At 36.8% G+C, this 27,954-nt stretch overlaps 2 protein-coding genes across 2 annotated transcripts in view; one reads left to right on the forward strand and one right to left on the reverse strand.

The window, feature by feature from the left end:
- The window catches only part of CACNA2D3 (calcium voltage-gated channel auxiliary subunit alpha2delta 3), a 389,866-nt gene that overhangs the window by 40,127 nt on the left and 321,785 nt on the right, over positions 1 to 27,954 (reverse strand). The window contains exons 28-29 of the mRNA XM_053989736.1: positions 1,723 to 1,784; positions 834 to 878 (exon numbers count right to left, since the gene is read on the reverse strand). Coding sequence (XP_053845711.1) covers positions 834 to 878; positions 1,723 to 1,784 — 107 coding nt within the window. The remainder of the gene's footprint in view (positions 1 to 833; positions 879 to 1,722; positions 1,785 to 27,954) is intronic.
- On the forward strand, positions 5,614 to 27,878 carry LRTM1 (leucine rich repeats and transmembrane domains 1). The gene is made up of 3 exons (XM_053989205.1): positions 5,614 to 5,623; positions 24,039 to 24,635; positions 27,445 to 27,878. Exons 1-3 carry the CDS (start codon positions 5,614 to 5,616, stop codon positions 27,876 to 27,878), a joined length of 1,041 nt encoding a protein of 346 aa, XP_053845180.1.

Raw genomic sequence — 27,954 nt, forward strand, 5'->3', positions numbered from 1 at the left:
GGAAAGTAACATGGGTTAAGAAACCAAAAATGAAAAAGAAAACAGAACATTCAAATAAAATGTGAGGCATCAGGCAAACAAGAATAAATGAGCAAATTCAAAGCTCTCAAGAAAAAAAAAAAATTAATTAATGGGTTGTCTCTATTTTAGGATCAAAGATATCATACTTGTCTATTGATTCTCTTTATTTTAATTATACGTACAATTAACATGTCATTATTAATAGTCATTAATATTTATTGATTATTGTGCCAGTCAATTTGCATTAATGTCTTCATGTTTACTTTTAAATGCTTTAATTTATACTGTAAATATTCAGCTGATATTTTCTTGTCATTGAGAGAAGTTGTGAGAGTCAACAGACTCACCAGAGGAGCTGTGATATTTTTTTGAGTCCTATCAACAGTGTGATTTGTCATTAAGAAAAAGTCTGGAATCTGTAAATCAGCAATGTCCATACTATTACTAAATTTCTACATGTGGTTGTATGGCTCCTGCTGGCGTCCAGCTGAAGACTTGAAACTGCTAAAGGCTTTTTTTTCATTAACAATAAAGTGGTAAACAAATGCCTTAGCACTGCTTCAAATATTTTCCCAAACTGGATTCACAAAGCAGAAATTATTGCAGCACATGTTTGAGGTACTGGAGTCAACCTTGTAATTCAGTGGGTACCTGTAACAGGCATAAAAGAAGTTTCACTATCCTAATAGTGCAATATTTACAAGGTGACAAAGACCGCAATGTACAATGAGAGGTTCAAATTAAATTCATCAACTGTATCTTCTACTGCAGTAGAGGTATACAATGGAAAAAAAAATCTGTTAAATACTTACTTCATCATCACAACTTATAGCACATCTGCCATCGAGAGATGCACACTAAAGATGATATAAAAAAAAAGAAAGTATTTTCAATTTGCTCTTTGATGATTACAAAATAAAAGTTTATATAAATTCATATGAGCAAAATTTTAAAGGAGTTGATATTGATTACATCTTTATCTAAATTAATTCTAAAAATTACTAGCAAACTTTTGAATTGTTCAGTGAGTTCTGTTCCTCTCTGCAGAGAAAGGGTTCCTTCACACTGTAACAATTTCACCTGCTTGAAACACCACAATCTCCTCCATACTATAAATATTTGAGGCCATTCATAGATGAGAGAAGATTTTCCAGAAGGGTTTGTTTTCTGTATCAGCACAGGTCCAATTGATTCTCAAACCACGGATGGCATCTCCTAATCCTCAGAAAGTACCTGATTATCCTTTTCAGTGAGTACAAATTATATCCCTGAATGGTTTAGGTAAAGTTTATTGAGCACTGTGAGTGCCAACCATGATTCAGTAATGTAGTTTTGTTAATTAACCAGTGTGATCTTAGTGTTAGAGAGAAAACCTAAGTGAGAAGTTATGATTCTGCTATCACTAGAAACAAATTCCACATTTTTGTTTACACTTTCTCTAAGGGAGAAAAACCACGTGCCAACAAAGTAACTCCTTATTTATTGGAGCCTAAAATTAATAAACCTACAAATTGCTTCCAAAAATCAAGCAACTGTTCTTCATCACTGAATTTTCCTTTTCTGTATCCAAATATAAAACCAGAACAAGTCTTCAAATACATTGTTTCTTTACAATAGTTTGCTTCTGACAAGATCATCACTTCCACAGTTAAGAAATTGTTGTGGATTCAATGAGAAAAATAACTTCAATTTAAAATATACCTGTCTGCTTGCAGTCCAAAATTTCCGCTGGAAAAATTCAAGTTTCATCTGGATACCTACAGCTGGGAAAGACAAAAATAAATAAATAAACCCAGCATGCTTAATTCCTTCAAAATGATTCTTTAAAATTAGTTAGGAAGAAAAGGTTTCATAATGAAAAGAGAAAGTTAAGCCCTAAAATTAAAAAAAAACCACAACTAATTAAATTGAGGAGACCACACAGTCATATTTCAAACTATTTAAACAGAAAGATGCTTGTATAATGTGAAGAATACACATGGCAAACAAAAAAAATCATTTAAATTGCATGTTTCTATAATTAACATCAAAGAACCACAGTTGAACATATTTATGTTCACACCAACTTCATTTATATTTCATTGGTACCAATATAACATCTGTAGGGAACCCACACAATGTGTTTTCTACTGAAACCCATGAAGATTTGTTGAAACAGCATGAAAATATTGGTTAACACCTCAAGTGATGATTTGTTTTGAAGCCATTTAATCCATAAATTATCAGTGGAACATAAGAAGCATTAAAAATTTATTTGAAAAAATGGAAATTAAGAATATTACATGTAATTCTATAAGTATCTGACAAATATTACTGGGTATCAATTTTTTTTAAAAATCATATTAATGATAATGAATTGTAATTTTTAAAAATCATTATTCAAGATACTACTGGTTTAAATTATGTGTTTCTCATAATCTCAGGAGGGATTATGTTTTGCCAAGTATCAGTGAACATTTCTTCCAGCCTGGTCTGATGTTCCTATCACTGTTTCTATTGGAGAGCAATATAAAGCACTGAGGTTTGCAGAAGCTCCAAAAGCAGTTGATTCTTCTGGTTTCACTTGCCTAATCTGAGAGAATTGAAAAAAACTTTAAAAGTCTGAAGATCTAGCTCCTAGAAAATTGATTTTTTTTTTTTTTTAAAGCCTCAAAAAAAAAGTTATTTTGGAAAATTGAATGAAATTTCATTTATTCATTCCTCCTCTAGGGTCTACAGCAGGAATCGTTTAAAAACATATTTACATTTAGATTATTGCTATTGCTTTTGCAAATGCACATACACTGATGTCATGCACATATTTGATTTTGTGTTAGCAGGTAGGGAAAAGTATGTGAAATGAAATCTGTAATGGACTGATACAATGGGATGTGAAATTACGTAAGGAATTTTCTTATGAGAGCAGGTTATAAATATTTTTCTGCTATCTGTAACTCACTGATGGTTTTGCTTCAGAGAGTAAGTAGAGAAATCCAGTTCTCCTTTTGAATAAACACCAGAGGAGACTCTCCAGCTACATTTTATTATCTAGGAATTAATGTTATGGTCCATGAGAAGATGCTCTCTGACAGCCAAGCAGCTCATTTGCTTCATCTATTGCTTGCCTTTGGGTTAATTCCTAGCATATCCTACTTGCTCTTTCTGAAATGCAGGCAAAACACACACACACACACACTTTCAGGAACTTTCCCCAGGACAATCACATCACTTCTGGATGCTGTGTCAGCATGGGAAGGGTCAATCTCGTGTGCTTGTAGCAGGCAGAGCTGTGTGCACTGTACTTAGATGTTGTTCATTCAAGGTCCTGATAAGCTCAGCCCTTTGGAATTCACACTGTCAGAGATACCAGTGCCCAGAAAACTTCTGCTCTTGAAAAATGTTAGTCAAAGTTAATGGGAATGTAATAAATATTGATTAAGGAGGTTAAACTCTTGTTCTCCCCTAATCAAATTATATGTATATACAAATCTGAGCAGGATTTTGGACTAGATGAGCTCAGGAGATCCCTCCCACTCTAAATTATCTTATGATTCTGATTTAAGAGTAAAAGTTTTGTAGAAAATTGATAACTGTACAGCTCAGAACCTTCCTTGCAAAGAGAGTCATTATGCACAGAAGTTTTCTGTGTCCTGTACAAAACCTACCACACAACAGAATCTGAAACAGTAACAAGAGAACTACAGCAAAGCTCATCTGTAAAAGATCCCATGTGCGTGTTTCACTGAGTCACAATGGAATGCTGCAGCATAACAACAATTGGAATGCTGGGATTAATTTCTGTGAAATGCAGAGCATCCCTCTCCATGAGGATGAGAAGGGGCAGTTGCAGGTTTGGTTTCATAGAAGCAACTCAAAGATTTTGATGCTTTCTTGGACAGACTGTGAGGGAAAATAAAAGACAGTGAGAAATATTTGGGTTGCTCCCACTTGAGCAGATTTCACAATTTCAGCAGTAGGGTAGCTTGTGCAGAAACTAAAGCTATAGGCATTATCAATTTAGCTACTGCCTGCCTTTAAAAAAGAAATCAGTTTATTACTCTACCTAACTTCAGAAAGAGTTGTATCACTAATCTCTGAGGTACAGCGCCATTAAAGAGGGTAAAACAGAAACCATCCACTCTGGTGAAGGTAATATAACATTACAACAGCGACATTTCAACATATTCCCCTCGTGAAGTAATTCCTCAATTATTTTTGAGATCCTTTGGCTTGGTATTAAATAATGAACTACTACATGATATCAAGTACATGATAGCTGGACTTGATTTACAGTTGGGCTTGATGATCCAAAGGGTCTTTTCCCATTAAAAGATTCTGTGATCTCTACCTGTGCTTGCAGGGTAGGAGGAGAGAACACATCTCACAAACATGGCATGCTGAAAGCAGCATTAGGTAGTTTTTTTTGAGAGGCCTATCTTAATATGAGATTTTAATCTCACAGTTTTGTCTTATTTACACATTGTCCCCTGCACAATTCCCACAGGAACTTCCCCATTACAGCTTCTAAATATTCTATATCCTACATAATATATAATAAATAAAAATTACTAATAGTTCCTAAAATTAAGATGAAAATTATTTGAGTGCCTCTAGGTTTGAAAAACTTAACAGTGTTAAGGTATAGGAAAATGATTTTCTTTTCAACCCCTCATGTGATACTAAAGCACTTTGGCACATTTTTCCCTCCTGAGCTTTTCAAGAACTTTGTGACTAGAAGATGCCTTTTTTTTTTTTTTTTGGTCTGGTCATTTAATGCCACAAGAGCTATTCAAATATACTTCAAAAGGTTTTTCAGCCATTATATTCTCCTGAGCAGTCCCTAATCCTTCAGCACTGGAGAACCTCTGAAAAAATATCTGTGCTCCAAACCACCATTAAATCCGTGTTTTACAAACTGGCTACATGAGGGGGGAAAAGGAAACAGGAAAACTTCAAAATTATATCTCCCATGTCACTAATTCCTAGTCTAGCCTTCTGGGTGTAACAGCTACCACAGAGATTTAGATTAAAAAGCTGAAATTGCACTGAAATTTTTCTAAATATTGTTTGGGAAGGTACCCAGCAACTGCCACAAATAACAAAAACTCTAACTGACCTTTGTGTGAAACATACACTTCAAAGTATAAAGTATTCTTCCACATTTGCAGGCTTGGTTCAACCAAAATAACCAAAGGATAAAAATTGTTCAGCCAGGAAAACAGGACTTTTCACTGCTGCCTTTTCTCCAGTGTCACAGAGGAGGGTGGGCTGGAGCTGAGGGCAGGCAGGAGAACAATTGATGGGAGCTGAGAGAGGGATATTTTTGTGTTATGTAACACAACATGTGTCATTTCAAACGAATATTGCAAACCCAATCTTTTGTTTTAGTCACATTAGCAAATTTACTTAGGTGATGCAAATAAAGACTTTTAATTCTTCCTACAGAAAACAGTTATTAAACTCCCTCAGATTTCTTCTCTCTGTTTAATAAAGTGGCTGGTATTTTTGCAGTGCAGACCCTATGAAATAACAGATGGTTGAGAAGGACAAAGTTAAATTCTTGGCTCAGTGATAATTATTTCTAAATAAGTAATTTCCTTGTGCATCGATTCCATGGCTGAAGGTAATATTTCACTCTCTCTGTGGGTTGCTTTCAGGATGGAAGTACAGGGAAATGCTCAAATGTTACACGGCAAACATGAAGGAAAACAAATAACTGCTCAGAATAGATCGGGATTGCTTGCGCTCCTTTCAATCTCCGTGGTTAAGCAAATAGACATGAAGATAAGGAAATCCTTCCTTGGCAAATTACTTCTGTGCAAAGAATTAGAATCCTTCTTAGATTCTAAGTAAAAAGAATAATTTCCTACTTAAAATACGAGAGGAAAATAGATTAGACTGATTTATTTCAGGCAAGAGAGGAGCTGAGTCTCCCTACAAACCTGACAAATGGGTTCCAAATACATGATTATAGGAAAAAGTAGCAAAAGCTAAAGGGATTTCCATTCTCTGAAATATCTATACACTATAACACTGTATATAAGCACTAGATCAGCAAGGTTACAAAAATATCTTAAGGTCTCCATTCCTTTTCCCAGAGAACACAGTAGAGATTAAGACCCTCTCTCATACATAAAAGATGCCTAAAATCTTAAGGACATTTTGGCCTCCTATTTCCAATGGAATTATCTCAAATGAGGTTTAACTTGGCTACAAAATAGGAAATGTTGCACACAGACTTGTAGCAGGATTATTTTTCAATCTGTATCACCTTTGTGTATTGAGCTTAGACTCTTTAAGATGCTCTTCTTACTCCCTACTAGTATTAATTCTGATTATTATCTTTTAAAATATCTAATAACTACATGTGAAATATTCCAGAACACACTTAAATACTTTTTAAAAAATTGATTTCACTTCTATTTATACTCTAAATCTGTTTCAGTTAAAAATCCATCTTCAGCATTTAGCTCAGGCAAAGGATAAACTGACTCTACAGCCCAGTGCTCAATCCTGAGAATAAACACCAAAACTGTCAAGAAGAGCCAATAGAAATTAACAGAAGACTCCCACCTATCACTAAAGATGATAAAAAACCTTGTAAGACCTTGTTTTATGTAGAATAGTTAAACATAAAATCTAGGTATTTTTCTCCCCTCAATTCCAGGAAGTCTTAGCTAACAAATGAGAGGTTTTCCAACAAGACCTCTTTATCTATAATGTAGTTATGTAGACATTATTATAGACAATAATATAGTTATGTAACAAGTAACATAGTTACGCTTCAGTCTCACCCAACATAGCTGTACTCTCAGTGGCAGTCATTCCATACCATATGCAGGATATAGAAAAATGTGAACAAGCTCTTGTGAATTGGGCACTTCTCAGACTGCTTCTGGTCCCAGGTTCAGTTTACTTGCACAGTAAAATGCAGCCTCACCTTTCCAGACTTTCCAGACACTTCACACAGCTTCCCTCTCAGGGATCTTTCCCCTTTTATCTATACCTTCTTCTTCTCACCCTTACTCATTGTTTTCAGTTCCTCTCTTGAAAGAGAAGATCTTCAAAATTATATTATAACATGAAAAATTTATTCATTTTATTACCTGGAATGACTGATGCAAACACCCCAAAAACAACAACAACAACAAAATCAGCCTAACAGTTTAAGTCTGGTTATTTTTTAATGTACTGAAAATACAAGCTTTTGCCTGAAAGCATCAGGCAGTCTCAAACCTGGGTGGTGACACCAGCCATCCTCATAGTGAACTGTTATGGGTGGCCAAATAAAGAGCCAAATTGACAAAAAATGGGCTGAACTATTGAGCAGTTATACACTTCTGTTTTTCTTATGATAAAGCATGGTTCCTACCTCAGCAAAAATAAGGTATCTGTTATGCATTTGGATAAGAGGTCATTATTTTTCAGAAACTGTCCTTTGCAATGTGTTGTTTTGTTGTGTTGTGGTTTTCTAATATTTCATTATTTAACTCAGGGACAATTTCTAATGTTTTTACAACTTCCTTTGTTGTTTCTTGACATGGAGCCTTCTTGTTTACTCCACAATATGTCTATTGCATATTTAAGTACTCCAAAATTATTTTAATACTTTACAAATATTTTATTATTAAATCCTTTGGAATCCATGTAAATGTTCACCTACCTTTTCCATCTCAGTTTGAGCTACAGAGGCTGATATAGTGTCAAACACAAAATATCTCAAAGTGCAAACTATCACCTAGTTTTGGATTCTATAAAATAAGCTGTAAAAAATCTTGTATTATTTATGGTTTCTTACCTTTATCGTTTTGTCATCAAATAAGTGGAATAACCGCACATACAGAGACATTTTTAAGTCCTATTTAATTATCAGGTTTTTTATGTGAGATAGTTTGAATATATAAGATTTAGCAACACAAAGACTCCTTCCTTCATCAGAGCTATTGTGATGCAGGATGTTAATGAGTGAATTCTCCTTAAATGGCAGTGGAAAACTCAAGTTCTGCCTCTTAACTCAGGAACCTCAAGCCTGCTACTTTCTTCCAGGGATTTTTAGACTGAGGGGTGGAAGATGATGTGTGCATGGAGACAACCAAGACAGAGGGAAGGCAGTGGCAAATGGTGTTTCCTGGAGGCCAAGCTGAAGCAGAAGGGGAGGAGAAGCTGGGAAGCTGATGTGAGGCCCAGCTGAAAGGGGAGCAGGATGATGATTGCTGGGAGGCCGAAGTTCATCCAAACTCAAAGCACCAGGGAAAGCTGAAGGGCTTGGTTTGCAGCCAAGCCCTGACAAACTGAACTGTGGAGGGCAGTCTGTGAACATCATCATAAACCAGACTCCCCTTGACTCCCTGACACACATCTTCCTTCTGCAGGACTAATGAAGTAGCAGCAGGATCAAGGAGGAAACTCAGAAAGGATATAAATTGAGTGTAAACATAAAAAAATATAGACACTGGTGACTGGAAGTCCATTGATTTTTCAGGATTCTCCAGAGGGGATGTTGGAGGGAAACAGGTTATCTGTAAATTAGCATTGAGACAACCATCCTGAATCCCAAAGTTTACAGGACAGCAGCTGACGTACTGCCAACAGTGTGACAAAGGCTCCCACAGAAATCTGCTCACTTACCCCAGGATCAACTTTGTGTACCAGGAGCAAAGCTCAAGGCAGGTACTTGAGAATCCATCTGTAACTTTAAAAAAAAACCAAAAAACCCTAAAACAAACCTCTCATAAGCCTGGAGGAAGATAATCCCTGGGCATGCAAATTTACATTAGTGCACTTTGCTGGACAGGGAGGTGTCCTGTTCCTGAGGAATACAAGGAGCACAGTGACAGCATAAAGGAGTGGCTTAGGTGGCCCAGTTTGAAAAGGCTGAAGCAGGGCACAGCTCGGCCCTGCCTGGTGTCTGGAGGATCCTCCCTGTGACTTTTAGAAAATACCTGACACCTAATGACACCTGGCTCATTGCATTGTCAAAAGAAAAAAAGAAAGGAATCTTAAAAAAAAAAAAAAAAAAAAGAAATCTGAAGAAATCTGAGTAGTACTACTTTTAGCCTCAGGAAGTTTCAGCAGCCTGCAGAAAAAGGCAAGAATCATCACAGAGGAAACTCTGCTGGTGGCAAATCTTTTATGAATTCCTATAAGCCTTCAACTTTCTTCCAGCATCTCCTTGCACAGCCACTGCTCTGACAAATAATTCCAATGGTATAGGAAGCATGTGAAGATTGAAATCTGACCACAGTAATGCTAAAATAATGAAGCAGTGAGAGTATTTTTATAACTCCCTAACCATTTTTTAGTTTTATAGGGTTTTCTTGCTATTTGAGTACTACCCATGACTGAAACGAAAAATAGGAACATTATGTATTTGTAAGCACTTTTACAAATCTTAAGGGAAGATCCAGGACTTGTCAAGTTCTCAGAAAAAGCTTTACTTCTCACAGCTGAGGTCCTAGTTTAGAGCAGAAAAGCCAGGTTACATTTCCATCTCAGCCAAAAGGCTGTGGTTTCAAGCTGCCAATTAAGGAACCTAAGAGGCTCAAAGTCCAGACAAACAGCCAGAAATTGGGATATTTATCTGAAGATCCTGAGACCGGATTCTCTTAGGATATATAAGACTTTCTGTTTCCACTTGTGACTAAAACACAACGCATTCAAGCCTTGATCATATTTTATTTGCAGACTTGATTCTGGCTACTGCCTAAGCAGGTTAACAATAAAAAAAAAAAAAAAAAAAAAAAAATTGTTTCTGCATTTCTCAGCATTGTGAGAAGGCTGATCTCAGACATTGGCAAAGCTTCTATCATAATTTCCTAAGTGGTTTACCCCTCCCAAACTGCAATCCTGTCATAGCAGAATGGGTACAAGTTGTCCTGCTGCCAGCCACAGAATACTTTGGACAAGACATTGAAGATAAATATTAGGGCATCCACAGCAAAGTGAACTCATGAGTTCTCTGTCCAGTCCTCCCCTCCAGGGGGAGGGATCTGACCGAATCCAACATTTTCTGCCTACAGAACACACTGAGCACCAACCACTCTCTCTCTGCTGCTGTCACCAGGGGATTTGTGTCCATACAAGGTCTGTGAGTAAATGTAATCTCATTAGTCAAACCAGGCTTGGGACACTGAATGAGCAAACACTGACATTTTATCAAACCACATCATCTGGAAATAAGTCTTGGATCTCTTATTTACTGAGATATAATAACAAGCATAGTGATAATCACAACAAGCTGTTTGTGCTATACTGTGATTAGCAAATTACTTTGAATTGCTGAAAATATGAGTCATGTTACTCGAAGTCAAATAATACACAGAAGGACCCCATAATGAATAAAAATCTCCAGCCTTTCAACACCATATCTACTGGGTGATTCATAAATCAAGCGTTTACTATAATGCTCCAGAATAATTTTCATGTTTTTATTTTTCTAAGATCACTACTTTAACCATGTTTTTGCTGTTTAACCACATGGTGATAATCTACAGTTTTAGCAAAGGACAAAAAAAAATGTATGTGACCAAAAGACTCAGTGCACGTACCTTTATGTGTTTGAAATTGAGTAGTACCATGGTATTCTGCAGTTGCAAGTTCAAAGAAAATCCAAAGGTGAATTTGCAATCTGATTTGTGTCTTTTACTGAACAATTAAAAAAAACCAGTAACAGCAAAAGATACAGATGTTAAACTTTTCCATGAAGAGTATTTGCAAAAGCAGATTTGTGTGCCTGCTTTTTTCATTTTTGGATCAAAAATGTATTTTTATTAAATATCTGTGTAGCAAAGAACAGAGTTGCATCTTGGTTCAGCAAAATAGGAGTTAGCATTAGAGCTATAAACCAGCATTCTGGGAATCTCCTGAACTGGAGGTTTAAACCATGTCAGGAATAGAAAGCAATCTTAGATTGCTGAGATTTTCCAGTATACTGAAATATAAATTTTCTTCTCTTTCATATTCTCCAACTTTTTATGTCTTAAATAAAAAGAAACACCATCTTTCTAGATGTGTTCAGTATATTACAAATACCTCACTTGAAAGTCAGTTTCTAAAACTATGGATTAACACTGGCTGTAATCTGAACATTTTCACATTTACTTAAATTTATTTCATTAGAACATTTTATTGCCACAATTTTGAAACATGGCCAAGAAGTGTTAACTATACCTCTCAGCAATGACCTGTATTGGGGAAATAAATTTCCCCCTGTATTGGGGAAAATAACTTATCTTTTGTTTTATTTAATATGCAGATGTTCATGCCCATGAACTGGTAAACAGCTAATGCCATCCAAGAGGCCAAGCAATCAGGGGTGGAATGAAGCTTTCTATTCACTTGTCTTACCATATTTCAGGAAAAATAAGAAATCCCCATCTTCAGAATTGCTACATAAGCCTGCCTAAGTGCCAGCAGAAATGGTTGGTTACAGCCAATCTGGTCTATTAAGAGGTGTTTTCATATTGCTGAAAATTAGCCAGCAGCTTATTTTCTTCATTAGAAAAAGATGAAATCACCTCTTTAAAGCCACAAAATACAAAAAACAATATATTGACCAACTTAGGACCAAAACCAAAATTAATACATGTTTTTAATTGATACTTCAAGAAAAAACTCCAAAGAAATAAGGCTTTTAAAAAAGGTTGAGACTGATAAAATGAGAAGGCACTGACACACTTTTAAAGTTTGTTAATCAGATGTCAGCATTGCCCAGGATCTGTGTGCCAAGTCATGACCATAAGTGAACTTCTCTGGTTGAGTTATTAACTTCTGGAAATAGTCTAAGTGCTGACATGACTTTCACAATAAAATTACAAATGGACCATACTTACTTCATATAAACTGCTATCCAGATGCTTCAACAAGTAGTCTATTAAAATTTATATACTAATGATTAGCAGGATTTAGCAGTCTTAAGGCATATTTTAGAAGTATAAATTTTAAGTTTTGAGGGAAATCAATATAATGGGCACCAAATGTAATCCTCTTTAATGTAATAGCTTTGAAATAAATCAGGAAGGTTTCTGAAAGGGAGATGTCTGATTATACTTTAAACTAAGGATTTATCTTACAAAGTAGCTTCTCTTGTTAATAAGAAGCCTGATGGGTGCAAATTCAGCTGGGGCTTTTGCCTGGAAGGTGTTGAGCACTGCTAAGGGCTCACTGGGGTCTGTGGGCGTTAAGGGATGTCCAGCACACGATGAGAACATGAAGCCCCTTCCAGGATGGAGAACATAAAAACCCTGAAAACTCTGCTCAAGGAAAGGACTCTTGGGAGGACTTCCCAGAGGTTGTACTGTTGTATAGAGGCAAACCTTTATGGATTTACAAGGAAAGTGAACCTTGCAAAGGTTTGTGTGCTGAGGCACATAATACCAAAGGCAGGCTGATCCTGATGGGCTTTCCAGAAACGCTTATTTCACACAGCAGTCAGTAAATGTTGGGCTGTAATTCTGAAGTCTCTATCATATTCCTAGAGATAGGAATATGATATATTCATAATATATCATATATTATATATATGTCAAAATAACTTTGAAATACCACTTTCAAAAATGTGGACATTTATAAATGACAAAGGTTCTCCTGGAAGTTCTGCCATAACACATTTATAAAACATATTTCATTTCCCAATTAAGACCAATTCAATCAATTCTTTATTTTTCTGCTGTTTTACAAAAAGAATGCTGGAGCATAATTTCCAGAATTAACAAATCATTTTAGCACATTTGTAATGGAAGCAAACATTATCTTCTCCATTCTCTCACAGTACAGAGCTGATATGCCCTACACTAAGGGAAAAGCCTTCCTTACTTTTATATAAAATAAAAGGAAATCAAAACCACACATTAGAGTTGCAGTAAATTATAACAAACTCCAATAAAGTATATTTAAACAGATTTAGTTTCTATTCTTATATAGATTTTTGTATTACAATGGCACAAACAGCCACAAAAGACGAAAAGAGAAGTTTCACAACACAACACAAGTTTCCCTGCTTTATTCTGTTTTAAAGTGCAGATAGAAAGCATCTATAGTGATGGAAGGCTCTGACTCTTGCATGTTTACAGACACATTAATACTGGGTTGACTTCACAACTAAGACTCCTTTAATTCAATGAGTTAGACTGTAGTGCTGATCATGCTCATATCCACAAATCTGAACTTTAACTGAGTTTCCATGGAAACACTATATGACTGTTTTCCTTTTAGACAAGGCTGTGCCTGTTTAATGGGTTTGCTGAGGACAACATGTTTTGTTTAAGTTACAATAACTGGAGTCAATACTTCCTAATTACATTACCAGAAGAAACCTTTACAACAAAGCTTCTACCATGGGAAACCATTGTTCAGCCCATCTCTGAAAACCAGGAAACATCAGCATTGCCATTGCTTAAAATGTGTTAACTGGTCTTCTGTGTATAAAATAAACTCTTCTATAAAATGACAGCATTGCTCATGTTTTGTAATGTTCATATATAAGGAAATTATTTCATGAAATCTGAATTTCTGTGACACTTTCATTAGAGAACATCTGCCCGTGAAGTCAAGGTAGGTCCAGGGTTTGAAGCACTGAAGTCTTAGGGCTGCTCCTGGTCTAAAGATACCCTATAAATAGGAATTTAAATCAAACAGATTCTCTTCTTCAGAGTAATTTTTTTCCCTGTAAGTTTAGCCTCATGAGAACTCTAGAAACCCAAGTCTGACAGGTGCCATCATCTGTCCAAAAAGGTGTTAAACATTTTGAATCTTTGAGTGGTGTATTTTGTTCACTATTTCATTATATTCTTATATTGAACACTAGAAAGGATGTGCTGTATTCACACTTGCAGTTCAAATCCTGTGTTGATGGAAGGGTGGTGCATTTCCCTAAGATTTTAGGAGAACCAGGTCCAAAGTCCTAATCAGGAATATTTAAAGAGATGCCTTTGCAACAGTGCTGAGACAGTACAATGAAGAGGACTGTAGATAGACAGGGATTTTTATTTTTTTTAGCTTAAATCTGCATTATGATGCAACTGAAACGTTGTTCTACATTATTCATTTCACCCAAGCTCCATTTAGACAAAGTATTACAGAAAATCAAGCATTCAGTCAAGCAACTTCCACTTCTTTCTCAAAACTTTTTCACACTTTCAATGTAACAAAGTCTGCAGAAGTTCTAAAATGGGTATCCCTTTACTCCAAAGCTAAGAAAGCAACAATATGTAAAAGTATGACCAGCTGATGGCATACAGAAAAGCAGAGAGTGTTCAGATTCCAAGGAAAAGCCTGTACTACAATTGCTTGAAATACAAATATTCACTCAAGTGCCTATGTTTGAACACATCTCCAAATCACCACAAACTACAAATTACAGACTGCTCTGCTCTTTCTTCTTTCTAACAGGTTCATAGAAAAGTTTGTAGCAGCAACTAATGAAAACCCTTTAAGATCTTAATGGCACCAAAAAAACTCAACGTATGGAAATTATTATTTCACTAAAGTTAGGCACATGATGATAACTTCACCTTCTAAAAGCAGTCAGCCCACTCCTCCCACAGAGCACTTTGAGAAGGGAGAAGTCAGTAGTGTTGTTCTTTGAACTCATGTGCTCTAACTCTGCTGAAACACAGAGACAGAGAGGAAATGGATACTGTCATTTTGAAAAGGGAAAAGGATAAAAAGTCTCAGCCAAAATATGAGTAACCAAGCTCAGCCCTGCCATTATATTCCAAAATAACAGACTGCAGAAGGAAATAAAAGCAAATAAAGATGAAAACACACCCTTTTTGCTTAAGGCAGCTACAGCTTTATAGGCAAAGCTCAGTGAGGTTGGGTACTTTTGAGATCCCACCATAGATTAAAGAATACTAAAATAGAAGTGCTTCTGGATTAAAAGTCATTGTATTGAATGATAATATGTATTACCTCTATACTTCAGCATCACCCAGTGTTGACACAGAAGTCAGATATAAACATGGAAGACAAAAAGATGAGATCAACATTTAAATGTTGTCTGAACTTTAGGGCTATTGATATAATTTTATGTTGTACTTTTTAAAAATTTATTTTCTCAGCCATTTGGTATGATTCTCCTAAAAGATATGTTGAAACTCAGTAAATAATTTTCCTTTTCACCAAATCAAGGAAAGACAATTATACACTGGACATACTTTATAAATTGTAATCAATATTGAAGAAAATATTCTATTAATGAGAGGAGAAACCATAGAATGAGGATCTTTTTGGATTCTCAGCATGAAAACAGGAAACCGAAACAGACATACAGAAGGACATATAGCCAAAACAGACACAATAATACAGATCAGGTAAAGAGTGTAAGAATAGTTTAAGCATGATGCTCCTTAATGATTTCAGTCTTTAGGATCCCTTACTTGTCACTTGGTTATCCCATAATACTGCTCATATAAGCTGCATACCTACATATACAGGGTTAAAGCTTCTTTTTATATTCATAGCTACACTTTCGGGCAATGTTCTTTTCCTTTTTTTTTCTTTCTTTTCTTTTTTTTTCTTTTTTTTTTTTTTTTGATTTAAAAGCCTGTTGTTTAACTCCTGAACATTTCCTCCCAGGGTATCTGAAATCTGTACTCATTGTCCCAGTGTTTCTCTCCCACATTACACTTTTAGAATCAAGTTCCATGACTTTTAAAAGTTATGTTTACGTCAGAGGGATCAAGAGGTTTAAATTTCAGTACCTATTAAATGAATTTAATTATCCAACCAGTTCCATTTGGATACACTGTTACTGTTCTTCACTAATCTATAACAGATTTTCCAGTATTGTAATTCTCATTAATAAAATGCCCTCTGAAAGAGTATTTTCTTTTTATTTTTTAAACAAAAGTCTTCTCAGTAGACTATTTTGCTACTATTTTACAAATTCTAAACAGAAGCATCATTATCCTGTATACTAGCTAAGTTTCCCAGGGATTTATCCTGTCTGAAAACAGCAGAACTAACTAAACTTGAGTCATGAGAAGTCTATCCATACACCTGACTTACCCTGCTACTTCATTTAAAACATTCTGTGGAGAAAAAAAGGTATTTTACAAACATCTTTGGTGTTTAAGACTTGCTGACAGACTAAAAAGAAGAGGGTGAGAAAAGGAAAACAGCTTGCTATTGGATCTCTGGGATGTTGTGAGAGCACTGTTGGTGCCTGCAGCTGCAGCAGTTCAAGCAGTAGGGATGGCAGAAATGCAGAGAGAACAAGAAAACTGGAAAAGCAGCAAATGACACTGCCTGGTAACACTTATCTGCTGCTGAACTGAAGAGCAGTGGCAGCAGGTAAAGGGATCTGGCTCATTCTGTTCACTGGAGCCATATGGGAAAAGTGACACTATCCCTGCTCTGCTTGTGGGAGCAGCAAACAGGGACATTCTGGGCACACTGCAGAGGGCACAGACTGGGAACAGGGAACTTTTAAAGGAGTTGGTCCTTCACACTTCACCTGAGATCCTTTCAGGAGTTACAGTTTCCTTTTCCCTTGCAGCAAAACATCGGCCAATGGAAATGTTCCATCCCAGCTTGACTCCAAAGCTACTGAGCACTTCAGTCCTGATCCAATGGAATACTTACATTCCACTGATGACTAAATCCACCAAAAATATGTATTTAATGTTTATCAGCTGCATAATTTTGATGTCAGGTTATTTAGTACCTTGCTAAATTAATGAAGAAAAAAAGCCAAAAAAAGCCTCCTGTGGATAATTCCAAAGTGTTGCAAGAATTACAGAGGTTTAACTATTTGGCTTTTTGCTGCAGCAAATGTCATCCTCGCTTCTGCAAACTTCTGTGTTCAAGTGACTACTGGGGCAAAGAGAAAAAGTCCTTTTGGGCCCATAAACACAGGAGTTCCCAACATTTAACACTGAATTTTACTGAACTACTACAATTTGCCTTAAAAGCACAAAAGGAATCAGTGAAGTATGAGTTCTCCTTTGCAGCACAATTCGTGAGCACCAGTATAAGAAACATTTACTGCACTTTAAAATATTTCTTCATACACTGTGAACATTTCAAAACCCTTTTACAGATGTTAAAAAAAATCTTTCCAATTCTTACAAGAGCTGCCCTAGTAAATCAACCACTCAGAATGCACAGGAGATTTATAGCCTGGTCTTAAGTTTGAGTCCAGGGTGAGCTGTGACCATGAACTGAAATTCTCATTAAATATAAAAAGAAAACAAAATCAGTAAGTAAAAGCTTAGAAAAAACTTTGATGAAGAATAAGCTATCTAGAAAAATAGCAAGTGATCTCAGTTTTAAGATGTTTAAGAGAGGACAAAAAGCATCTAAAATGTCAAGATGAAACAAAGTGTACACTTGTACTTATTTTTGCATGTGTTTTTTCTTGCCAGTTTTATTTCTTTCAATTCTCTTAGCTTGATGTCAAGCAATATTATTTTTTACTTGCAATAATGGCACAGTGAGTTCATTAATTTACTTTTACTGGAGATACATTCTATCTATGGATGCTCAGCATGTATAACAGGTGGTTGACATTAGTCAGGAAATGATTGAAAATTGAATCTGCAACCCCTGCTGCTATTTGTGATGGAACAAATACTCTGCTGACACTTAATCTGCCCCTTGCTGCAACTTCATCTAACTTGCAATTAAGGTAAAGAGGCCCAGCATCTTTATTCCCTGTGCTTCTCCTCGTTCTGAAGGCTTGCATCCATCCTGGTAATTTTTCTACCTACCAAAGCACACTGAAAGGCTGGTGTTTCAGCATTTTCCAGCTAAGCCCTTCTCACTTTCATAGATTTTTTCTCATTTAGTTATGGGAAAGAGTACAAGCCACACTAACTTCTAAAAGCATTGTATTAGAATTAAAATACCACATCAAATCAATGACCACACTACCCAGTGGAAGGAAAGGGAAAGGGAAAGGGAAAGGGAAAGGGAAAGGGAAAGGGGAAGGGTGAAGGGGAAGGGTGAAGGGGAAGGGGGAAAAGGAAAAGGAAACTGCAGACAAAGGACTGACCCAAATAGCTGTGTATAGATTATGAACAGACCTGGTGACAAAGACCTGGGTATGCATACTGAAAGAATTTTCCAGTCCCAATCAGAAGAGCAATGTGGAGAAAAACAGAGTTCTGACCTAGGCAGAGGAGGTCCTCGGCCTGGCTGTCCCCTGCTGCCCAGGACACAGCAGCTCACAGCTCCCCAGGCAGCAGCTCCCTGCCACTGCCAGGCTGCCCAGCCACCCCATTCCCACCCCATTCCACCTGGAGCATGTTCCAGTTTATCTCGACCACTACTGCATCTCATACTCTGGCCTCTCCTAGAGGTGCCAGAGAAAGGTGTAAAAATTCCCATAAATAATAATTATGGAAAAAAACTGCCCACAGGGAAAGGTTTTTCTCCATAAGTTGTGTCATTAGTGGTTGATTAAAGCCCTTAAGAGTGAAAGTTTATATCCCTTCTAAATTATTTTTTTTTCCCCATGAGGTAACTATGGCTCAAGATTATATATGAATCCTACTAATCTTCTGGCCCAAGGATAACTTTCAACAATGCATTTCACAGATTAATTACTCACTGTATAAACAAGCACCAGATGTATCTAAGTAAGGCAAAACAAGCCAATGGAAAGGAAAAACTGGGGTCTTCCCCTGTACAAAATCACAACTCTCTGCTTGGCTTCTTGTTTCTAGAGCTGTACAACATTTCTTCCCACCTGAAAGGGACACCATCAAATAACACCAAACTCATATAACAATTCAGACACAAAGAAATCATGGTGCCTCCTTATGGTGTGTCATAATCAGCATTTGATATTATTAAATTCTAGCTGATATTCCTCCCCTCTTATCCTGTCTAAGCAAAAGATACGTGAAGAAACCCACAAACCCACCTGTCTGGAAAATTTGGCCTGATTTTTAAGGCATAAATCTTCCTCAAGCCAAATTTAGTTTGATCCATTGGCTTATACTTCTGTTGTGAAAAGCAAGCAAAAATAGGGCCTTCCTCTAAGTTTTGTCAACTTTTGAAAAGCTAGTACCCCACCAGGAAATATTTGAGAGAGTCCTGAGCTCTCACAGTACCAGGAATGCCCTTGTAGAAAGAAAAGCATGAGGGACTGCCAGGTCTCTTTTGCCTTGTCACCTTTGCACATTGTTGTGACTCATGGGAAAGGTCACCACCTCTCTTCATCAGCACTACTTTATTTTTAAATGTTCCAGTCAAAGGGGAAGAATTTCAACAATAAAGGTATGGGTTGTTTCATCAACAAATACAAATATTTTCTTTGTCCTGAACCAAAATGAAGAGGGGTTTGCATTTACCCAAAGTTGCAAGAACTTAGCTGTTTTACCAATCTGGACACACACATTAGTAAAGAGAAAGCACATGCCATTTCCCTGAAAGTATCTCAGTTCTAATTCCTTCCCACTCAAAAGAATAAGGAAAATAAATCTAATAAGGAGTATGTATAGGAATTGTCTGCTGTGGTCTTGGGAACATTTTTTAATATAATCATGTCTGCCTGGACTCAATATACAATGCAATGGAATCCAAATCCTGTAACTTTTAAATATTTGAAATATTTAAATAGTTTCCTTTCTGCTAGAGTTTAATTAACATAATGTTCTTCTGTAAAAGAGATGATTCTTACACATAGACCTCCTTTAAAGCAGATGGCAGTAATTGCTGCAACAAAGAGTTTGCTGGCAAAGCAGAGACAGAGCTGCCCCCTCAGCCAGCAGGGATCAGATATTAGCTCATGGGGCTTTCTTGCTATTTGCAATGGGAAACATACCTTGCTGCAACAAGGCACAGGCTAATTTAAGAGGCTGCAATAACAGTTGCTGTACCACATCAGACAACTGAAAAGAATCCTGCTGGTGGTTCAAAAGGCCAGAAGTAAGAGTAGGTTTCATGGTTATCCTGTTTCTGGCAAATCTCTACCTGTGACACGACTATAATTTTCACCACATCAGACTTCTCTGTCACAACCAAAGTATTATTCCTAATAAATGGGAATAGGACATGGATTATAGGTTGGGGAAACTTCTGTTTACAAAACATGTTCATTCAGAGTTCTCAATATAAGGAAAAAATAGCCACATCTACATGAAAAGCAAATTGACAGATTTAATAATATGTTTCCAAATCTGAACCCAGCATGAAGATTTTTTAAAAAGTAGTAACTTCTTATACCATGATTCCAAGTAAATAAAACAACCTCTGCATTATTGCTGGAACTGAACCTCCCACAGGGCTTAACTTTCTGTGACCTTGTCCTGTGAACATCTCTGTAATATGGTACATACTCAAAATAATACAATTATAGGTGCAAAGACTTACCTAAAATAGGAAAGCAGTTAAGAGATTCTTTAAGCCCAATGTTACATGAAATGAACTGCAGTAGGAGCTTGTATACCCATCTGGTCAGCAAATATTAATTAAGATGGAAAAATAACTTAAAAAATAAATCCTTTGAATTCATAAGCTAAATAAAATTATAGATACCAAAGAGAATTTAAAAGCCTCTTATCATACAAAAAAACCAATAATATAAAAGCTATTACCTCCTTGCAACGTTAATCAAAAGTAATGAAAAGAGCTGCCACTGATACAAGGGATGAGTTAATGCAACGAGAGTAGGATGTCATCTCAAGAAAAGGTACCTGACCTAACTTTATTCTTTGTAACAGTATCCATAGCTAACATGGCTACAACTTCTAAGGAAGATGCTATTTTATAACAGACCTTTTTACATTTAATTTAATTTTACATTTAATTCACTAAAATGATGCACGGGTATTTTTTAAGACAGGTCTTAGAAATAGCAAATAAGTGTATCGTGCTGCAAAAGTTTAAAAAGTTTTTTACATTAATCTGACATTAATATAAAGTACAGTACAGTTGAACTTCAAGCTTCTCTCCCCATTTTTTGTAAAGTTGGGGTTAACCATGATTACTGTGGTACAGGTTATCTACATTTGTAGTGTTCCTCCACAGTAAATCCCAGGCTTCATCCCACATCAGGACAAGGCGCCATCCATCAAGAATGTCAAGGATAGTAAGGTCTGCTACTCACAGCAGTAATCCTGGGATCCTCAAGATGAACAATCTCGTTTACTTTAGAGAATGAGGATTTTCCTATGTTCTCCTTCACTGTTCCCATGTACCCACTGCTCCTTTGGGTATCTTGGCTGGTGTCAGAAACAACTGAGCAAGGCACAGGACACTGACAGGCACAGCCCTGCCCTGTGAGCCAGGGGGACACAGAGCTCAGCACAGACTTTGGGAAACCAAAAGGTACCTATGGAAAAGATGGGGTTACTCTCTTCACAAGGGTTCATAGTGACAGGACAAGAGGGGAGGGACAAGCTGTTCCAAGGAAAACTCTCACCGGATGCAAGAAAAAATTATTGATTCTGAGTAACACATTGGAGAAGGTTGCCTAGAAAAGTGATGGAATCTGTTACTGGATATATGGAAGTCTCAACTTGACAGGACCCTGCACAACTTCTGGTAAAGACCCTGATTTCAACACCTGTTTGGACCTTATGATCTGATTTTTCTAGTACTCCTTCTAGATAACTGCCTACATTATATAATTTTTGACCTGGGAAGTGAGCTTTATGTGATCTTTTCAAAAGCACCTAAAGGCAGAATTTGTACCCAAGAAAGTCGTATTATAGGTCTGAAATGTTTGGATTGCACAACTTCCCTCTCCATAGGACAGCTCATAGATGGAGTGATCATATGGCCTGGAAAGACTCAATTATATATGAGATCTCTCATGCCTTTCAACACCTCTGAGCTCCATCACAGTCACAAGTCATTAATCCTTTTATTGGTGTAGATGGCACAGTATGAGTTCTACTGAAGAAATAACAAAGAAACAAGCCAAGGCACCACACATTAAGTACAATTTTAGCATCATCTGCTACATCTTTCCAATATCTTTGAAAATAAATTAATTTGTTCAATATTCATGGTGACTATGCCAGGATATGTGCCATTTTTATGGAAGGAGCCACTGGTCCTGTGTTCCCAAGCAATAAAATCCTGTCAGCACAACTGATGGATGTCAGATGAATAAGCTTAAAGAGCAAACAAGGGCACTGTCAAAACCATGTCATCAACCCACAGGACTATTTGTAGTGATATTATACACTCCACTGCCTCCAGTCACAGCCCAGGATAATGAAAATCCATGTTCAGATCTTGCAAAAATTGACACAGCCTGGCTAATAACCCACCAGAATTCAGAAACCATACTGGATATTAAAAAGGCAGCTTTATTTTTTGTGCTTTGCTTTTGATGGAGATTAAACAAATTGAAGAGGCGAGGTTATCAGGTCATTATTTGTACATTACAGCTGTTCAGTCAGAGTTGGACAGACACTGCTTGCATGGCTTGTTGTCTGATTAAGAGGCAGAATTAGTCTCTAGGAGTCATAAAGCAGGGAGAGGGGAGAAGATTGTGCGTAAGAAAAAACCAAAGGCTGATAGAGTAATTGAGTAGAAATAGTTACCCTTTACACAAGTCACAGACACCACCTAAAAACCCTCAAGGAAGGAAACTGGATGAGCACATTACAGATTTGAAGTGGGAATCAGAACAGTGTCTGTCACTGTTCTACATCAGAAATCTGGACTGAATCTTCCGCCAGAGGAAGAACAAGCAGAGCAGAATGAAAGGTGAGATACTGAAGCATTCAGATTAATAATGCAATTTTTCTGTTTGCAAAGCATTTCCTTGCCAAGGAAGAGTTTATTTTACCTCTACATTGGAAGTTGTGTTTCTGAAGCCAACTGTTGCAGAACAGTGTAATGAACTGAAAGTATTGTTTACCTTGCATGCAGGAATGCTGGATTCTTTCAAAAGAATTTTATGATGCAGAATTCAGTCTTGCAGAAGATTATGTATAATTTGAATATATATATTTCATTTCTGAATGAAAATTAATGAGTAATTTGTTCCTTAAACTGTCTCAAAATACAACATTCATTTTTATATTTACCATATTTCTTATACATTATTTCATCAATATGGTATTCCCTGTTAGTAGTTCACATTTGATCTTTGTAAGTCAATAAACAGCACTTTATTTTCAAAAGGTTTCAAGTAGCAACTAACTAAAATGTTTTCATTTTGAAACAGTAAATAGTAAAAAAAAATGTTAGAAATGGATTCATCATTCTGACTTTCTTTAGTCAAAGAAGATCTAATTATTGTATAATATGCATACAAGCATAGCTTTAAGTACCTTGTTTTCAAAGTTGAGATCATTAGCAAGACATAAAAGGTAAAAACTTTTTTTTTAAAACCACCTGAACATCAGGGAGCAGCAGATAATTATAAATACTAAATATTACTAAGTAGTCCTCTCAATTAATTTATATTTTCAGAAGCTTATTGACAAATGTCTGGTGACTGTGTAGAAACCTGTATCTATGAGAAGTACAGTTGACATTCAGAGAAGGGAAATAAAGCAAAAAAAATAAACAGATACTTTAAAGGAGAAACTTACAGACTCTGAATTGCTGAAAAATTAATGCTAATACTTTTTTTATAGCTATGTCTTTGAAGCTTGTAATTCTTTTAATGGTACATTGACTCAATTCTTCCAGGCAGTGATATTAGTAAAACCAATGAAAAATAGAAGTTCTGCTTGTAATTCTTCTGGCACGAGATGTCTTAAAGTTGTTACTACCACAGAAAGAGAGACATTTTAATTTAATAATTTTAAAAGAAACTGTTACATTCCCTTCAAACATCACTGCTCTGCTGATGGCAAATCCTCTTGAAAATCATTTGTACTTAAGAAAAAAAACATGGGAAGTATTTCATTTTAAGATCATGGTAGCATTATCTTCATTCTGCATTATTCAAGTACTTCAACACTATCTGTAATTTACCTATGTGTTATAAAAGAAACACATTCTGTAGTATCTATATTATTGTTTATTGTAGAACTGTATACCTTCTGCCTATGGCTGTGGCCTGTGTATTGTCTAAAGACAAACATTTTTAGCTCATTTTAAATCATCTTTCATTTGTGATACAGGTAGCTGGCTTTTGGGTTGGAGTGTCATCTTGTTGGCACACACAGCTCACAGCTGCCCTGAAAAATGCCTCTGCTACACAGCCTCAAAGACGGCAGACTGCAAGAACAGAGGATTTACTGAAATTCCTGCCCGTTTGCCTCCTGAAATTCAGATACTACAGCTGCAAAACAACCGTATCTGGAGAATCAACCAAAACTCATTCACTGCAACGCCGTTACTCAAAATCTTAGACTTGTCTAATAATTCTCTCTCAAGTGTGGCACCTGGTGCTTTCCAAAAACTGAGGTATCTACAGGTTTTAAACCTAACCAGAAATTTGATTCATTATATAGAAAACAAGACTTTCAGTTTCCTCCCACACCTAAAAGAACTGGACTTGTCATCCAACAGCATTATTCGATTGCCTGAGACATTTGGAAACAGCACAGGGAATATTACATTGCTCTCTGTGAAGCATAACAAACTGCAGAAAATGGAAAGAATTCTGCTGGAGTCACTTCCAAACCTGAAAGTGGTTCTCTTCAAAGATAATCCCTGGCAATGCAATTGTAATATCTTTGGCATGAAATTGTGGTTGGAGAGTTTTCTATACAGAGGTAAGGAATTTTTCTCATTACATATAGTGTACATGAGAACATTTAACCAGCATCTAACTGATCTTCACTTCTAGGGCTTAAAATTTACCCCACACTGTAGGTCACTTCCTCAAATAAACATACTAAACTATATTCTTATGCATAGGTCAGAATGTAAGTGCTTTTGTAAAAAACAGGTGGCAAACTAGAATCAGAGAGGGACTTTGTATTAGTGCCCAGAGAAAGCATGAGGATGCACACACAACCATAGAGCAGGTACAGGTGTGTTCTCTACTCTGTCAATTCAGAGAGAGACAATTCTAAATATAAAACAAGTACACTTGTGCACATACACTTTTTTTAATTCTACCAATATATTTTTGCTGGAAACCAACCTACTGTTTTAAAGCTTTTTACCTGTTGCATGATGGCAAGCATCAAGACAGATATCAGTACTGAGCAAACTTTAGAGAACCCAGGATTCTACTTTTTCTATCAATTATGACTTAGTAGTTCTTTAATATTTTATGAATACCTAGCATCACTTCCTAATTTGTTGTTAACCAGAAGAGGAACTCAATCCATTGGCAATTTCCTCACAGGAATTTGTCATGGCATCACACAGGGAAAAGTGACATTTATAAATAGTAGTGGCAGTATTTTGGTCACATCAGCTTTTAAATATATTCATGAGTTATGCTGTGAAAAAGATAGCATGATTTAATTCTAAAGGAATTAAGTGTAAGAAGAAATTAATTTATTTCTCCCAGGAGGTATGTTCAGACTGAGAATTTGGAACAGCAGGGCAATTTTCTTTTTCCTAAATCAGGCTTTGATGCTTGCATGTGACCAAAGTACTGATAGCCTGTCTCTGTACCAAAGTGGTGTGGAGCCTGTTGCAGCACAGGAGATGTGGAGATGGCCCATGTGGCCTGAGACTGATGGACTGCCTTTTGCATGGATCAGAGCTCTGCAGGCCAGCTGGAAAACCATACTGACCATGCAGGGACATAATCACCACTGCAGTGGTCTTCAGGTGAGGTAAATTTCAGAAAAGACAAAAGGCTAAATTCCTCTCAGCAATAAAATCTTCATATCTTGAATAGGTAAAATATTACTTTATCACAGGGCTTTAGCCTATTATGCTGGAAATTCAGCAGGGGTTGACTTCTCTGTGCAGAAGAATGAAATAATCCAAGATAAACATATCAAATCATCTTAGTTACTCTGCCAGCAGCATAAATATGATCATTTATTTCAAAAAACAATGTTGTCTAGAAGTTGAGTGATGTCCTTCCACTTTTCTGAACACTGTACAGATTAATTAAATGAAGTGACATGGAACTTACAAATTAATTTTAGCAGCAAGCTTTAAAGGAAGCCCAAGTGTTATGTTCTCTTCTGTGTTTGTATTTCTCTAAAATTACTTGTCTGAATCACATGAAGAAAAATTAGTTACACAGTAATGCTTCCCACTACTTATATGACACGCATGGGATGAAACTTCACAGTGGCTCTGCAGATATTTCTTGTATGTCATAACAAAGCAATATAAGTCCAGAATATTTGAGTATTTTTAGCTGAATCCATCCTGGGCAATTGACATTTCATGCATACTCACAAGAAATTATAAAGAATGCTTCAGTTCAGGAGGAACACCAGGGTTCTATTCCAAGCACACATATTTAGTTACTTAAAACCATGAAAGGATAAGAGTTGAAGTATTTGGAGGTTTTACCCATATCCATATTCAATCTAACACATTGAAGATGTCTGGAACCATGCTTTTGGTTTCACCATTAAAGACCAAGAGACCTGCTATGCTCAAATCTGTCCTGGAATATTGACATTATTTGTGGAGTAGAATCCAGATTTCAGTTTGGCTCCATCTGTATTCATTACCTTCTCAAAATCTTTTCAGGATGAAAATTTCTGTGCTTGGCTTTAGCTGAAAGGTGATTATTTTGGATAAAGAAAGAAAATTCAGCTGATTTGATTAGTTAATTTTTTAAAATATGTCAACATTGATTTTGGCCTTGTCAAGTCCTTGACACACCACACCCCTAAAGCCCTGTGCTCTGATGGGGCTACATTTGGTGTATTCTCCTCTGCACACTGAGGAAAAACTACATGATTTACCAGGACTGTGGATTCCTACTTCTCTCCCCATTGTGCTAAAAATCTCCTTGGAGAAGCTGGCTCTAAGCAATCATTAAATTTAGCATTTGAGCAGGGTAATAGATTGATTAAACTCAACTCCTTTATACCTGTGTATATTTTTTTACCGTAAGTCTTGCTTCAAGAAATTGCTCATGGGTACATACAATTGTGAACTTTCTCTTTTCCCTGTTACAGTTAGCCTAAGATGTCAGAACGGTGATGATTTCATGGGATATTTCAATCAAGTGGGAAATATTTTCTAAATACGTTGTTTCCATTTCTCGCCATAAAAATTAGCAGCGGTCAGAAGTTATTTGAATTTGCAGTTAACAATACCTCTTTGTTTATCTATGAAAGTTCTTATTTTTCTACCACCTATGTTTTTTAACACTTTGGATACTTTAACACTTATGGATGTTTTACATCCATAAAAGCACAGGTAACCAAATTCCTGGTGAACTGCTTCTTGAAAATGCTCTCTTATGTGAGTTTTGCAGTGTAATAATCTCACTTGTATGGTCTCACACTGACCTAATTGAACAACAACCTTTAAAACATACTATAAATCTTTAAAAGTATGAAGTTGAAACTGATGATAAATTTACCTCAGGTTTACATTAAGGTGATTGAGCAACTGTCAAATATCGAGACCATTGTTTTGATTTTCCAGGAGGAATTAGCGACGGCATTATCTGCTCAGCGCCAGGCATTCGGAAGGGGAAGGATCTCCTCAAGGTTCCCTACGAGCTCTTTGGGGCCTGTCCTCTGAGGGCAGCTCACGTGCAGCCGGCCAGCAGCCACCACCACGGCTTCGAGCAGCGGAGCTCGCCGAAGCACGGCCACCACGGCGAGCCGGGGGACGGCGGCCGCGGCGGCTGCGAGCCCAAGGCCAGGCCCAGGCCGGTCAGCCTGCGCCACGCCATCGCCACCGTGGTCATCACGGGCGTGGTGTGCGGCGTGGTGTGCCTGATGATGCTGGCAGCTGCTGTCTACGGCTGCGCCTACGCTGCCATCACGGCCAAGTACCACAAAGAGCACCTGGCCCCCGTTGGGCAGCACGGGACTCGCGAGGAAAAAGAGCCGTTTGAGGGCTCCAGGGCTTGACTTGCTTCTGTCTTTGGCTTCTTGAAAATAAAGCCCTCACTGCAGTTGAAAAGCCTGGAATCTCAATAGCGTTGTT

The sequence above is a fragment of the Vidua macroura genome, chromosome 13 (genome assembly GCF_024509145.1).
Source record: "Vidua macroura isolate BioBank_ID:100142 chromosome 13, ASM2450914v1, whole genome shotgun sequence".
Lineage (NCBI taxonomy): Eukaryota > Metazoa > Chordata > Aves > Passeriformes > Viduidae > Vidua > Vidua macroura.